General features: G+C 37.1%; 2 protein-coding genes across 3 annotated transcripts; both read right to left on the bottom strand.

The window, feature by feature from the left end:
• Positions 1-640: 640 nt before the first annotated feature.
• eef1a1a (eukaryotic translation elongation factor 1 alpha 1a) lies at positions 641-8,996 on the bottom strand. 2 transcript variants are annotated; one of them, XM_084391226.1, is made up of 8 exons: positions 8,738-8,996; positions 7,100-7,283; positions 6,828-7,007; positions 6,438-6,734; positions 5,554-5,704; positions 5,172-5,428; positions 4,856-5,090; positions 641-1,410 (listed from the first exon to the last, which is right to left on the bottom strand). In XM_084391226.1, exons 2-8 carry the CDS (start codon positions 7,241-7,243, stop codon positions 1,286-1,288), a joined length of 1,389 nt encoding a protein of 462 aa, XP_084247352.1. In that variant the 5' UTR covers positions 7,244-7,283; positions 8,738-8,996; the 3' UTR covers positions 641-1,285. The 2 variants fall into 2 exon arrangements, with proteins under 2 accessions (XP_084247352.1, XP_084247353.1); XM_084391227.1 differs by having other exon boundaries at positions 641-2,618; positions 8,738-8,849.
• A 97-nt stretch (positions 8,997-9,093) lies between these two features.
• Positions 9,094-15,589, bottom strand: slc17a5 (solute carrier family 17 member 5). Its single transcript, XM_084391225.1, has 11 exons — positions 15,428-15,589; positions 13,391-13,578; positions 12,749-12,982; positions 12,527-12,614; positions 12,344-12,430; positions 12,079-12,197; positions 11,805-11,966; positions 11,064-11,196; positions 10,773-10,920; positions 10,527-10,617; positions 9,094-10,201 (listed from the first exon to the last, which is right to left on the bottom strand). Exons 1-11 carry the CDS (start codon positions 15,513-15,515, stop codon positions 10,070-10,072), a joined length of 1,470 nt encoding a protein of 489 aa, XP_084247351.1. The 5' UTR covers positions 15,516-15,589; the 3' UTR covers positions 9,094-10,069.
• Between the last annotated feature and the right edge of the window lie 262 nt (positions 15,590-15,851).

The following is a 15,851-nucleotide window of genomic DNA, read 5'->3' as shown; positions in this document are numbered from 1 at the left end:
TTACAATGCCCTGCATTGGTGGTCATTTCACCATTATTGCCCAGAAAGAATGATATAGCTATTGTTCAATAACGTAAAAGTGCACACAAAATTTCCAGTTTATGCGGTCACAGTAACTGGCATTAAAATTGAAATCTTACTCCTATATTAAAGCACCACAGTAATTCAGCCGTGGTAAATTATTGTTAAATCTTGGATAATATTTCTTATACTGTAAATTAGTCCAGCTATATAGACTGATAAAATAAATACTACTGACTGTAGTGTAAACCCGTCCTGTTTTACTAAATGACTTGGTAATGAATCATTTTATAAACGGATCAGTTGCGACATCTAGTGGTTAAAGAAGAAACGATTTATCCACACAACGTTTAAAGATTTTGTTCTACCAAAGGCGAAGACATTCAGAATAGGACTTCAAACTTACTAAAATACTTTATTGTTATTGAAAAGAGGGGGGGGAAAGCAAAATATGATCTATTCTTATCTGTTCTTAGTTTATTTTATGGACTTTGTCAACTTTATTTAGAGTCTAAACTCGCCTACACACCGGTACTGGTAATTTCTAAATACAAAGGTAAATGATCAAACGCTTTTATGTAATGTCCTGGTTGAGAGTGAAATGAACACAAACACCATCTTCATGGTTGAGACATCTTTAATATGACAAGAAAGCTTTTATTTTCTATGATAAGGTGCAGTAGCTAATGCCAATTAAAGTCAACAAGTGCTTGTGCGGAGGTTAGCCTACGCCAGTCAAAGTGCTAAACATAAAGCTGTCAGTGCACCGAAGATTGCATGAGCCCAGACATGGGCTAATTAAGAGATAAACATACAGGTTCTCAAAGTCTACTAAATAGTGTTGTTTAAGTAGCTCACCACCAGTGGATACAGAACACATGGTATTTTGCAAACAAGCACTAAAACAAGCAAAGACAACATTGTGAGAACCAGGCTAAAACTGCACTCCAGAGAAGGAGAGGTCAGACCTCTCAAGATATTAAAAATCACATATGGTTTCAACAGCCATCATCGAAGAGAAGAGCACAACTATCAAAACACAAACAATGGTGTGGATTTAAGATTTACGAGTCAACATACAAACTAGAGTTATCTAAAGGACTGCTTTTGTTAATATATTTTTTTTCCTTCTGATACTTTTGCGATGCATTGGAACTATTAAGCAGTCTCTAACTATGGAACCTAGGCAGCCAATAGGATAGAAGAGCTGGATGACCTCTGCTTTTCCATATGTGTCTCTGGAGTTGGCAGTCAAACACAACATTCATTTGACCTTCTGGGCTTTCTGAGCGGATTTGGTGATCTTTCCGCTCGTCGCGGTCTTCTTCTCCACTCCTTTAATCACACCCACTGCGACTGTCTGTCGCATGTCGCGCACAGCAAAACGACCTGCAAACCAAAAGGATGGTTTTGATCCAAGCAGGTCATCTGTGTACTATAATGGATCCTAAAAAGCCTTTTGGATGAGTTGTGCCATCACTGCCATGACTTTAACAGTAAGAGAAAAGGTCTAGGTGTGTTGAATGCAAAGAAAATTAATCCTATCTATTTTCTAAAGGTAGCCTATGTTATTGTGAATGATTCAGCCATGCATGGGTTCATAACGCGAACTTCTAGTGAAAAGACAGACTTTGCTCTGGTGATGTATGCTAGATTTCTCCAATCATTTAGTTTAGCACTCTTAAACTCCGCCCCTTTCTTACAATCAACTGCGAACTCTGATTCAGAGGCCATATGTATAAAACTTCTCAAAAATGCTCTTAAGAATAGGCTTAAGTGTCAGAAAAGTAGGACTTGTTTAGGAGCTATTAATAAAGAAGCTAAAAGCAACTTTCAGCAATGTCTTAAGGCCCCAATATACTTCAAGCAAAATCGAAGAACGAACTGACATGACATAATTTCGAACAAAATCCGGCCCAAACGGAGTTCGTTTCAGGACTTCGAAACGGCTTGCCAAAGTGAACTAAATTGCACTTTGCTCTGGCTGGTAAACACCTTGAAACTCCCATTGGTCCGTGGCGATTACATAATAGGTAGGTGTGCGCTGAGGCTCCGCCTTCTTTCACATGGAACTCTTCTCTGGTTTATTATTTCTGTTGAGTCTGTCGAGGACAGACGTCCACAAGTGAAAACATGAATACACTGGAATCTCGCTTTATAGTAGAAAGTGATGTAAGTCATGTTAATATAAACGCCGCTCTAAGCAGTGTGGGTGGCGTCAGATGTTTGCTAATAGTATATCGAACTTAATTTTACCCCTAAACGAAGAATGAAAAAGAACAAGAACGAACTGATGTAACGTCATTTCGAACAAAATCTGGCCAAAACGAAGTTCGTTTGGAGTTCGTTTCAGGAGTTAGAAACAGTTTGCCAAGGCGAACTTTCCGGAAAAGTTCGCTCCGGCTGATAAACGCCTTTGTTCTACCATTGGTCCGTGGCGATTACGTAATAGGTAGGTGTGCGCTGAGGCTCCGCTTTCTTTCACGCTGAAATCTTTTCCAGTTCATTTCTCCTGTTGAGTCCGTCGAGGTCAGACGTCGGTTGGTGAAAACATGAACACACTGGAGAGCTGCTTAGTAGAAAATGAAGCCGTTCTTCTGATGAAACAAGACACTGACAATGTTTTTCATGTTTAATATGGTAAAGCTGCTTGCTTTTAAGCAATCTATTGTGAATAAAGTGATATACAAATAGACGTGACGTGACTTTACTAGAGTGCCGAATTGCAGAGCTTGTGCAAACATACCCACACATATTTTGCATTGTGCAAAATTATCACAAATAAGTATTGATGATGTGATGTGGAATCATTTTCTATTGATATACGTCTCCTCATTTACAGTTGGAGCAATTATGCAAACATGAGTTCCATCAATGGCCCAAACAACTCCAGGGAAGCTTGCAATCCTCATAAAAGTGGCTTAGTTTTGCCGCATGGATTGAACATCAGTTGGGAAGTCGATGAACTGCCATACAGTAGCGGCCAAAAGTGATGTCCAGCATAGGAAAATTGACATCTTCACCCTTTATCCAAATATTAAAAATGTGTAAAAGATTTTGAAAGCATTTTGCATAGTTTATTTGTGATAACGCAGTAAAACATGGCAAATTAGGCAGACATAATTTTGTCAGGCTGTCATAAAAAGAAATGATGGTGCAAAAACAAGAGAGAACCAACAAATTATTAATAGCTGATGATGTCAATTCTCTTTTTTTTTTTTTTTTTTTTTTAAGTGCCTTTTTGGCCAAATTATTTTGTCTGATAAATACTTTAACCAAGTTTAGTGTTTTCTTCCCTAATATTTAAAAAATAAAATAAAATATTTTCCTCATATTTTGTTGGTTTAATCAAACTTATAAGGTCATTAAAAACAAATATCACTTCCAGATATCACTTTTGGCCACTACTGTATGTTTGGTGTGGTCAGTGCCACAATAGTGCTTTTTAAGAGCATGCTTAAGTCATCACCAGTGCTGCAGGTTTTTTTTTTAAGTCACCTAAATATTTAATTATTACTGTCATTTCTGCAGTTAGAGCATAGATTTGTAGAGTGGGAGAAGCTATTAAATTTCTTACTAGTCAGTTACAAAAAGAATACTTTGACGACTAAGCTTGTATCGTTTTATCAACTCTTTGTCATCATAGACTCCAATATATTATATCTTTTTCAGAAAGTCTCCTCTTCTCTGCTGCCATCTTGTTACTCCTGACTAGGTTAGGATACCTCTCCAGCACTCTTACATAATTTAGGAGCTGAGACCTAGTCTTAACACATAGGAACCTTTCTGAATCACACTTATTCTTAAGTCTAGGAATAAGACGAAAATGACATCATTCTTAGAATTCTGACACAAGACTAAAATTTTACTCTGAGTGGCTTTATACATATGACCCCAGATCGGCCTCCATCCAATCTACAACCAATGGATAGAATAGTCCCACCCGACATTATTATTATTATTATTTTCATTTGTGTTATTTAGATGTCACAATATGGATGAAATTGCCTATCGCTACCTCAATTTCACCACCAAAAAAATGTATATGTTGATAAATGTTTTAACTGTTTTTGTCAATAAAATCAAAATCATTGTAGCCCAAAATGACAATGGACACCATTCACTTCATGGACAAAAAAACACTGGGACCTTGTTTTAAAATATCTTATTTTAGAAGAAAATATTTCATTTCCTATGCCTTTAACATTTAAAAAAAGTCAAGCAATGATCAGTCATCAACCTATTATCATTAAATCAGCAATCAAATGTTTCTTAATTTTAGTCATCTGGCATAGATTTTAGGCCCTGTTTACATGAGAACGCTCGCGAGTGAAAACGTAAAAATATTTTATCAGATGTGCCTTTCGTTTAGACGGCGCCGGCGTTTTTGGGGCTTAAAAACGCAAAAAAGTGAAACCACCCTCCAGAGTGGAAATCTTAAAAACGCTTCCCGTCTAAAGGGTAAAAACGCAAAAGTCTACTAGGGAGAGAAGTAGAAGGAAGGCTGTACGCAGGCGCGCGGACTTGGTGTTGTTGTGTGGCAGTGCTTCACATTGCCACCTAGCCGCCTGGAGTGCATACTACATCGAATTTCACACGCTTCACCAAATGCACGCAGATTTCCCCCCATAACGCTCGTCTAAACGCAGAATAAAAAGTGATAACGCAACGCCACTTTTGCGTTTTCGCTTAAGATCGTTTCCGTGTAAACATAGCCTTAGATATCCATAAAAGAGGAATTACAAAATATCAGGAAATAAAATATAAAGAATTTAATGAATAATGAGCAATGAAGTATTTCGCTCTTTGAGTGGAATGTTGGGATAGCACTTACCCAGAGGAGGATACTCTGAAAAGCTCTCCACACACATGGGCTTCCCAGGGATCATGTCAACAATGGCCGCGTCTCCTGACTTGAGGCTCTTGGGGTTATCCTCAAGCTTCTTCCCAGAACGACGATCGATTTTCTCCTTCAGCTCTGCGAACTTGCAGGCGATGTGCGCAGTGTGGCAATCCAGCACAGGGGCATAGCCAGCACTGATCTGCCCTGGATGATTCAAGATGATCACCTGATGGGAAACAATGAAGCTTGTAATGATTACTCAGGCTTGCTTAAGTGAGTAATGAAAACAGAAGGTAATCAAGCTTACTTGAGCCGTGAAGCTGGCGGCCTCCTGGGGTGGGTCGTTTTTGCTGTCTCCAGCGACGTTGCCACGACGGATGTCCTTGACGGAGACGTTCTTAACGTTAAAGCCAACGTTGTCCCCGGGATAGGCCTCCGAAAGTGCCTCGTGATGCATCTCCACAGACTTGACTTCAGTAGTCACGTTCACAGGGGCAAAGGTCACCACCATACCTGGCTTCAAAACGCCAGTCTCCACACGGCCCACAGGGACGGTTCCAATACCTATTGAAAACATTGCTTATCATTCAGCTCTGCTTTATTGCCTTTATGTTTTATGGTTAAACGATGATAACTAGTATCTATTTTATTTGTAGCCTATCTGCAATATAGCTTGCGGGAATGCAAACCTCCAATCTTGTAGACGTCCTGAAGAGGCAGGCGGAGGGGTTTGTCAGTTGGACGTGATGGAGGCTGAATGGCATCCAGAGCCTCCAATAGGGTGGTCCCAGATGCGTTTCCCTCTTTCCGGGTAATTTTCCAACCTTTGAACCAAGTCATCTAAAGCAAAGTCATAGAAACCTAATGAAGACACTGATGGAAACCAACCAGTTGGGATGCCATTTTGCACAAATATAAAATGTTCATTCACTGAAGAAAGTCTTAATGCTCCAAACTGATATACAGACACTCGGGGAATTTTGGCGGGGGGGGAAACGAAGTGCGATTTTTCTGATAAAAATTGTGATTACGATTTTAAAATGTGATTTTCTTTTTAAGCTCCAGGTTTGCTGTGCTTGTTTGTAATTCTGCATAATTTGGCCATTGATATGGCTATAATAGTAATAATTGTTATTATTGTATTAATAATATTATATGTAAACATAAATATTTATTACTAAATAAAAATATTAAAATAAGAATCACTGTTGTAATATCTAAATTATTTATTTCATTTAAGGCTGTCTTCATTTCTTCATTTTCAAATGTTAAACCAATCAAGCTTTATATTGGTGGAAAAACCACAGGCAGCCCTTAAAGCGTCTCTATTGGCAACAGATGGTTTATAAACATTTCTCATTACATGTTTTGGAAGATGGTTGGCATATGTTGCGTTCCAAAATTCCCGGTATAAGCGACCCAAATCAAAACCGAGACAGAGATCAATTTGTGTGGTGCAGCATTTACCGCAAACCGAGCCATTCCAAGAAATGGAAAATGCAATTTTGTTTTTATACCGATTAATTATGCAACCTTAGTGGAAACAATGCTTTATTTCCACTGTCATACTTACATTGGGACTGGCCTCAAGCATGTTATCTCCATTCCAGCCAGAGATGGGCACGAATGCCACTGTGTCAGGATTATAGCCAATCTTCTTGATGTAGGTGCTAACTTCTTTCACAATTTCCTCATAACGCTTCTGGCTGTAACTGGGTTCAGTGGAATCCATCTTGTTGACACCCACAATCAGCTGCTTCACACCCAATGTGTAGGCCAGAAGAGCGTGCTCTCGGGTCTGACCGTTCTTCGAGATGCCAGCCTCAAACTCCCCGACACCTGCCGCCACGATCAGCACGGCACAGTCAGCCTGAGGGTCAGGAAACACGTTGGGGATTATTTCTTAAGCATAAATAAATAGCAGCAACTAAATATATATTTGTGTGCCTGTTAAGCTCCAAACCTGTGAGGTTCCAGTGATCATGTTTTTGATGAAGTCCCTGTGTCCTGGAGCATCAATGATGGTGACGTAGTATTTGCTGGTCTCAAACTTCCACAGGGAGATGTCAATGGTGATTCCTCTCTCTCTTTCTGCTTTAAGCTTGTCCAGCACCCAGGCATACTTAAAAGAGCCCTTTCCCATCTAGGAGTGATGGACAAAAACATAACATTATATATCAGCTGAAATTGATTTAATCATATATTAGTTAAAACATCTCAATATCTCCATCTTACCTCTGCTGCCTCTTTCTCAAACTTCTCAATCGTTCGCTTGTCAATCCCACCACACTTGTAGATAAGGTGGCCAGTTGTAGTGGACTTTCCAGAGTCCACATGGCCAATAACCACAATATTGATGTGGAGCTTCTCCTTTCCCATGGCTGATTGCTTTCTTTAAAGTGCCAATGTATCTGTAAAGCTTTACACATACACCAAGAAACAGTTATTGTGCAAATTCTATAATGGACCTAAAGTAAGATAAACGCATGATCCCTTGCTAGAGGATGCTTTTCATCCAATTTAAAACCCACTCATTCCAAGGACTAAAGAAGCGCCCATTCAAATACAAGAACTGTTCTTCAGCACATCTGACAATACAGTGTAGTCCAAAATGAAAAGTATATCAATTATTCATCCAATGTTGTCCCAAACTTGTATGACTTCCATCTATGGAATATAAAAGGAGAAATTTGAAGAATTCGAGGTCATACTTTTCCACTGAATGACAAAAAAAGGGGACTGAAGATGTAAAGCCTTGAAAAGGCTCAATGCAAATTCCTCAAGGAAATGACAAACCTGCACATTCTTCAAAAATTCCCCTCTGGTGTTCTGCTAAAGTAAACCACACGAGACTTGGCTGCGGTAATCTATGTAACTATCTTAGAATTACCTTTACAAATACCATAATGTAAATGTCTTATTTGAATTTCACTCAATGGACACTGAAAGAAATTTGATTAACAAATATGGTATTCACTACATCTCCTTTTTTCAACCTTAGAACAGCAGTAAGTTTATCATTTCGGGCTATTTAGGTTTCTAGCTCAGCCAAGTAACTAGCAACTGCTTTATTAAAAGACCAGGCATGCATTTCTTAATGCCTGGTACATATTTGTCCTGCAGACCTCCATTTTGTAAAGATTCGCCTACCGATTTAAAAGACTGGCAGCCATTTGTGTGCCACTCATGTAGCCGATATTGTTCAAAGAAAAAAATAAAACAATATTGGAGCAGTTATTTAAGCAAGAATTAATATTCAATTCTAAGATAGTGCATTAAGATTAAGCTGCATCATGAACTCAGCATGCAAGATTATTGCATCAGCATCATTTCAGATGAGCTGCTAAGTAATTCGTCAGTGACAAAACTCCAAAATGTTCCTTAAAGGCAAAAGCTAGACTGCCATTAGTGTAAGGAAGCTAATTATCAGCTTAACTTTAGAGGTTAACAGAAGGGCTATTCTTGTTGAGGTTACCTAACAGAGACGCATTCTTTAAAAAGGACTTGAAATTATTCCTGTTATGCGTGACAATCGAATCAGCCCAACATGACTTCAGAAAGCTGTTCCTTTTGGTGTTCATTTGCACAGAAACATTGCAAGTGTAGTCGTCAACGAACAGCAGGCGAAGAGATCATTTAGATATCTAGGGGATTTAATAGTGCAATCCCTTCCTCTGCAGCTGCCGCCATGTTCTCCCATTCCCAGCCTGTATCTAGCGCAATGTCGAAGCATCAGTAAGATCTATTACAAAAGGCAATTATCTTGAAGACATAAATAGCAAGACGATATATTATTATATAATTACGGACACGTTTGATTGGTTTGTTCTTAAATTCGCAGTTAAAGATGCGCGTGAATGTGCGGTACTGTACCTGCGCGTGAGTTCGGGACACGGGAACGGTGCTGAAGAGGCTGAGCGTCTGATCTTGTTATTATACAGACCCGACGCAAGCGACTGTGCATGCGCAGACGAGCGCAATATTGCTGTCTGCATCAGTCACAGAGGATGCTTGAGGTCAGACTGCTATTGTAAAGAAACAATCATTCAGAATTGACGGACGGGAAAGGAAAAAGGTTAATAAGAGTTTGTTCTGCAGGCGCATGGGCTTTAAAGGTGTCAGGTGCACCTACACTGCGGAGATGGTTACATAGGTGACGACGCAGTTAATTATTCGGCGAAATAGAACTTATTATAATCCTAACAATGAATACATGTTCATCAACAAAATAAACGAGTGCAATAATTTTATTAAATGTACACTTATTTGACAGGCGATGATGCAAGTATTGCATCTTGACAATTGACATTATACAACGGGTTTTATTCGTCATTTTTTAACGATTGCACAAAACAGAAGAAATAAAAAAATTACACATAATTTAGTTATACTGTACAAAAAGGCAAAACATGAATTAAACAAAAATGTCCCTTGTTGACCTGTTGCTTAAGCAAGGTTAAGGCATGTTGTGCTAATCATAGGCCTAAATTATGGCATATTTCATAGGGATGATCATCTTAAAATATTCCCATTATCAAACTTGAGGAGATCCCAATTAGTTTAATGTATTTGAGTGAAAATGCAATTCTTATTGCATTCGATTTACTGCATTCAGTGGTCTGTTTCCAAACAATTATTTCAGTTTTCAACAAAACAGATGTAGATTCATTTAGTTCTCACAAGTGTGGTAACAACAACTACATTGGGTCTAACAAGTAACTTAAGTAGTTCAAACCAATTCATGAGTTGGACATGATGAAAGTAGTAACTTGCAGTGAGTCAGATTATTTCATTACCGTCTCTGACTGATTCATACAGGGGTTTCATTCCCTAAACAGACTCAAATCATGAGTGATTTTGTCAGGAATCAGACTATACTGGTAGTGTGATTAAACCTTTATATACTATCTCCTTATCATAACTGGATGTACCGTGAAAGATACATACCCTCCCTTCACCTTTTTTATTTATCGCACCTTCATTTGAAGAAAAAAGAAAATAAATTGACGTTATACTACTGACGTGTATAACAAATACAGATAGGCCTATTACCAATAATTATTATTATTTTTTTTAAACAATAACATTGGATTGTGAAATATTCATTAGTTTGCAAACCATATGCAATTACCTACAGGATCTCTATGGAATTTACAATAGGTACATCCCTATGGCCTTTTGGAAATGGCTAATGGCAGATATGCTTTATTGAATATTTATTCTCTGAACAGCCCAAGGCTGGACTGTGCCCTTGCCAAATATTGTGAAGAAAACTGCTCCAAATATATTGATCGCTGCAGAGATGTAGAAGACAGTTTGCCACTCTGGTATGGTGTTCTAGATTAAAACAAAATATTTAGGCATTTGTTACTCCATTGTCAAAAAACAGTCAAAATGATCGTTAAATAAAAGCTGAACAATGATGTAAAGTACATGAAAAATGGATTTCTCGTGAAATGAAGCATTTTATGTTATTATGAATGTTATGAATTATGTTAAGAATTCTGACCACCCTTACATCCGCAACACGCATAGTATTTAAAAATTGACTGCACCTTTCCTAGTTTATGCAGCACATTTCACAACATAATGCAGTCTTTACATAAAAAAATTAAGAAACAAAAAAAACATTGACTTTTTTTTGTAAGAAACTGTAACTTACAGATTTGGTCAGAGATCTTGCTATTACTGGGCCCACCATTCCAGGTATAGTGGCAAATGTGTTTGTGATCCCAAGCAATATCCCAGCATAGCTGTGAAGAAGAAGAAAAAAACCTTTGATAAAACTATATCAGAAAATGCAGGGGCACTTTATACACTGTTGAAACTATAGTTAACATACGATATGGATTTCATGCATGTACAGTTCTAAACCATAAAAAGCTGCCAACAAAAAGCCTTGTCTTACGAGGGAGCAATATCCAAATGGTTGATGTTAAATCCAGACGCTGAAATGCCCCCTAGAGCGGAAGAGATGGTGAGCAAGGCAATGGCCAAGGTGTAGTTACAGCCAGTGTAGCCAGCAGCCACCAGGAAGACAGCTGGTCCCACCATTCCTGGACACATTAAAAACAGACACACTGATTTATTTAAAGCATTGACAAACCTCACAGCACCGGTCCAATCATCCCATCAACATTTCTGCAAATGTGCACAGTTCAGCATAACAAAAAGTGGAAAGGGTCTATGAATATCTTACCTACTATAGTGAAAGCCTTGCGCACAATTACAGTGCGCATAAAACATTTCTCTCTCAAGAAGTCTGCCAGCTGTCCACCTAGCAAAGCCAGCAACCAACAACCAAGGTAGGGCAGAGCTGAGAGCATTCCATTCTGAGAATAACACAATGAGTTCACACTTACTACACAGCGAATGGGCCTTTTGATAAGAGTCAACGTTTACTCTCAGATGACACATTTTACATAAAATACACTACCATTTAAAAGTTTGGGGTCAGTGTGCCCACTGTTTCAGCAAAAAATGCATTAAATTGCTCAAAAGTTACAGTGAAGACATTTATAATGTTGCAAAATATTTCTATTTCAAATAAATGCAGTTCTTTTGAACTTTCAATTCATTCAAGAATTCTGAATGTATCACATTAAAACAGAAAACAGTTACTTTAATTTTCATAATATTACAGTTTTAAGTGTATTTTGAATCAAATAAATGCAGCCTGTGTGAGCATAAGATATATATATATATATATATATATATATATATATATATATATATATATATATATAGTTACCAACCCAAACATACAAATAGTTACCAACCCCAACATACAAAACATTTTCATTTTGGTAAATTTGAGTTCAAACTCAATTTCATTTGAGTAAAAAATATTTGTGTATCTTCAACATACAAATCATTCAAACATTAAAATACATTTGGTAAAATTCAAATTGTTCTGATAATCAGCCTGCTTTGCACTCACCTGCTGGATGCTGAATCCAAGAATACCATTCATGTAGGTGGGTAAGAGAGTCAGCAGAGTGTAAAATGTCCAGTTGTAGGAGAAGTGTGCCACAACTATGGCCCATAATGGCAAAGACTTGAGGATTGATGTCCATGGGATGTAATCTGTGGTTGGGGACAGCTGCAGCAGGAAATGACACATTATAATGCATACAGTCAATTAATGAGTCAAACATTAACTAGTTTTACAATAAAGATGCCAACATAAAGCACTGTAGGATATCACTGCCTACCTCATTTTTTAAAGATGCCAATATGTATGTCTTCTCAGCCTCTGTTATCCTTTTGTGTGAGCTGGGAGTGTTACTGACTAAACAAGCCCAAAGGACAAACCAAAGAAGTCCAACAACTCCTATGATTCAAAGAAAAATACTAATTAGATGAAGTTTAATTAAGAATATACTCAGAGACAAGCCTGTGATTGCGTCTTTAGTATTACATTTCATGCTGCTTGTGCACACAGGTCACTTTTAAATGAGTAGTATAATAAAAACTTACCAAATATATAAAAGACGTATGTCCAGTCTAAATAAAAACATATCTGACCAGAAAGAGGAAGAGCCACTACAGTTCCCAGTTGAGCACCTTTAAAAGGAAAGAAAGAAAGAAAGAAAGAATAGTACAAATTCACAAATCTTAAGGAGATTGTTACACATGAAACCATATGCGTTCTAGGGGCACCTGTGTAAGAGATAGTGAGCAGTCGACTTCTCTCCAGAGGTGGTGCCCATGACGCCCACATTGCATGCATAGCAGGATATGACACTCCCTAGAAGCCCAAGAAGAACTTTTATTTTACAAAATGAATAACACCTATATGTATCATAATATTATGATATATATATTATAAACCATATATAACATATTAAAAAGCATATTTTAGGCAATGAGTTTTGAGGTTACCTCCCCAATACCTTCCAACACCCTGACAGCGATGAGGTAACCAGCTCCTAGATCAGCAGCTACTGGAGTCAGCAGGGTGAAGATCACAGTGCAAAGGATGCCAATACCCAAGAGCCACTTGGCACCGTACTTGCGTGCCAAGTAGCCCCCTGGTATCTGAGTAAGTATATATCCATAGAAAAAAGAGCCCAGGATCCAGCCCTGAGTCTCTGAATCCCAGTCATACACACCGGCCTGTTGAGATATCGAACTGAATATGATAAACGCTACTAAAATCTCATGAATGGGCTTAAATTATTGAAAATGTGTATTGTCGCAAAAAACTCAGAAAACTCAAATGATGTCCCTTTCTTTTCATGCCATTTAAAATGAGAGTTTAGTATTTTTAGGTAAATAAGTGACATTGTAAAAAAAAAAAAAAAAAAAAAGCATATTTATTTAAATTTTAAATATTTTAAAAATAATTTCTGTAATTGTTCATAATATAGAAATACAAAAATGTGTATACTCCTTTAAAATATTTATTTGAAATACACATGAAACAGTATATATATTTTTAATATAATTATCTTAAAATTAGTATAGTTAATAAAACAATGGCAGTTTGCGTAATATGTGACACCATAAAGTAGAGAGCCTTACGGTATGATTGTGTTTGGGAACAGGGATGCTGTGATGAGGACAGACTGAGGAACTGCTGTTGGCACTGGTACGGTTTTTCAGCATGTCCACCATTGCCACACTAAGGTTCACCCTGAGGGCATATGCCACAAAGAAGCCATAACACGACAAAAAGGCCAACCCGTAACGCGAGGAGCAGCAAGCAGGAGCTGGAAGAACAAACAGAAACCATTGTCAAATATTGGTTAAAAGACTCTCCCAAAGCCTGTATGTCTTTTTGTACCCTAGTTGTGAACGTTAACTGTCAATTGAATGTGGTGAGCTAAAAAAAACACACTATGTACAGTGCCCAAAACATACAGCTCGACCAGTGTACTCCGATTCACGAGCAAAATACTTTTATGATCCAGTTTTTTTAATTAATCGGTAACCACAACATCCACCACAGGAGATTGATCCTTTATGGAGAGTTCTTATAATTCCTTAAAATAAAAAATAAATAAGCATCTGCATCTGAGAATGTGAGGCATATCAAAAATAAGAGTCATTCTCTCTGTGAAATAGGTCTGCTCAAAATATTTTTCAGCTATTTGAAGACTAAAAATTGCTACAGTTTGTGAATTTTTGTTTATGAGTATGGCCATTTGATAATAAAAAAGGTTTATGTTGCCCTTATGATGTTAATAAAATGCAAAACGCTAAGAATTATGTGTCTTTTCAATGTACTAATCGTTCTTTCTATCAGACAGAAGCAAAACCAGAGATGGTCTTATTATTGGAGAAACTACTTAGCTTGTACATTCACAAGAAGAAATGAAAAATAACATCAAAGAAACATGAGAACTGCCTAACAATGAAACATAATGGCATAAAGAGGGAAAACAATAAAAAAAAAAAAATATTGGTGTTTTATTCATCTTTACCTTTCACACACACATTCAGTTTCTGCATTTTTACTTTCACATCATTTCTCATCTGGTTTGCTATCTTTGTGGGGACTCTCCATAGACGTAATGGTTTTTATACTGTACAAACTCTATCCCCTTACACTAACATCACAGAAAACTTTCTGCATTTTTACATTTTCAAAAAAACTCATTCTGTATGATTTATAAGCTTGTTTCCTCATGGGGACCTGCATTTAGGTCCCCATTAATCTGTGTGCATTCAGGTTGAAGTCCCCACCGGGATAGAAAAACATGCGCACACACACACACACACACACACACACACATACATACATACATCATCTCATTTTATATCACCTCTAGTGCCATCTCTATTTCTAATCTCTCTCTTATATGTTGTTGGTTCATTAATATTCAATGTATTATTAGCATACTATGTAGAAATGCACATTTAAAAGTAAAAAGCTACTAGTAACTAAACAAATAAGAACTAGTTCTAATTTTTCTTAACAGGTTAAGTATAAATACTAGACACTATTGGAATAAGTAGGCTACTTTCTAATAAATAAGTACAAGTATCTTTAAAAAGGTGCAAGTACCTAAACAATAATTACTAATAATTTTTTTATTTTTTTTTTTAAGTATTAGTGGAATAGATACTAGTATCTAAAAAAAAATTTGTACTAGTAGCATGAAAATAGATACTAGTACGTTTTAAAGATTAAATGTTAAGACCGCTTGCCATTTTTAGGGCAGTTACCTGCATGACTAACACACTTCCTCCGTCACGTGACGGGCTGTTTTGAAAGCACATTTGATAAGCTCTTGCATTATTTATATTATTTATGAAGACTGCCTTAAGTGCTGCGACAATCACATTGACCTAAAGAAATGAAGTCTGCACTTTTGGGATGAATTAATTCTGACGTTATGGATACTAAATATAAACAAGGAATTTCTTAACATGGGGTTGTTCTAGTAAATTACAAGTTAACAATGAGCCATTGTCAATTAAGCACAACGATAACTTCATTTACATATTTAATATTAGTTTGAAAGTCCTATTACGGAACGTATGGTACCATGGTACACATGTTTTGAACCTGCATAATAAGTACATAAAAGGTATGCATAGTTAATATCTTTCTACCTTTCTGAATGTCTCCGGTGTCTTTCCTGCGAAGTAAAGGCTGAACATGATCTTCAGTTTCTGTGTCTGATGCTGAATGCTCCATCATCTTCAGCGGCTGCTGTCCGCCTGATGACGAGTGACCAGGAGCACAACAACGACTGCGGAACCATCCGTGTGTGGTGTCTCACCGTCAGCGAAAACACATACCAAAATAAAAGTCCCGTGGTCAAAAATATGTCACATGGCTCAACAAAAAGGAACAAGGGATAAAATATATATATATATATATATATATATATATATATATATATATATATATATATATATATATATATATAATAGTAATAATAAAAAAAGACGAGAGGGTACATAAGCATCAGTTTACAAACAGATATACGTTATACATATAACAATTCCATAGGATATTACAATGCTATTTAAA

This window comes from Rutilus rutilus (genome assembly GCF_951802725.1).
Source record: "Rutilus rutilus genome assembly, chromosome: 20".
Classification (NCBI taxonomy): Eukaryota; Metazoa; Chordata; class Actinopteri; order Cypriniformes; family Leuciscidae; genus Rutilus; species Rutilus rutilus.
This window is presented reverse-complemented; position numbering and strand designations above follow the sequence as displayed.

Coding starts and splice junctions, on each gene's coding strand:
- eef1a1a (XM_084391226.1), bottom strand. CDS start 7,243: ATGGGAAAGGAGAAGCTCCACATCAATATTGTGGTTATTGGCCATGTG. Junction 6,735..6,827: donor TGATCACTGGAACCTCACAG/GTTTGGAGCTTA, acceptor CCTGACCCTCAG/GCTGACTGTGCCGTGCTGAT. Junction 5,705..6,437: donor TGCTTGAGGCCAGTCCCAAT/GTAAGTATGACA, acceptor ACTTTGCTTTAG/ATGACTTGGTTCAAAGGTTG.
- slc17a5 (XM_084391225.1), bottom strand. CDS start 15,515: ATGATGGAGCATTCAGCATCAGACACAGAAACTGAAGATCATGTTCAG. Junction 13,579..15,427: donor CACCGGAGACATTCAGAAAG/GTAGAAAGATAT, acceptor TTGTTCTTCCAG/CTCCTGCTTGCTGCTCCTCG. Junction 11,197..11,804: donor TTGGATTCAGCATCCAGCAG/GTGAGTGCAAAG, acceptor TGTTATTCTCAG/AATGGAATGCTCTCAGCTCT.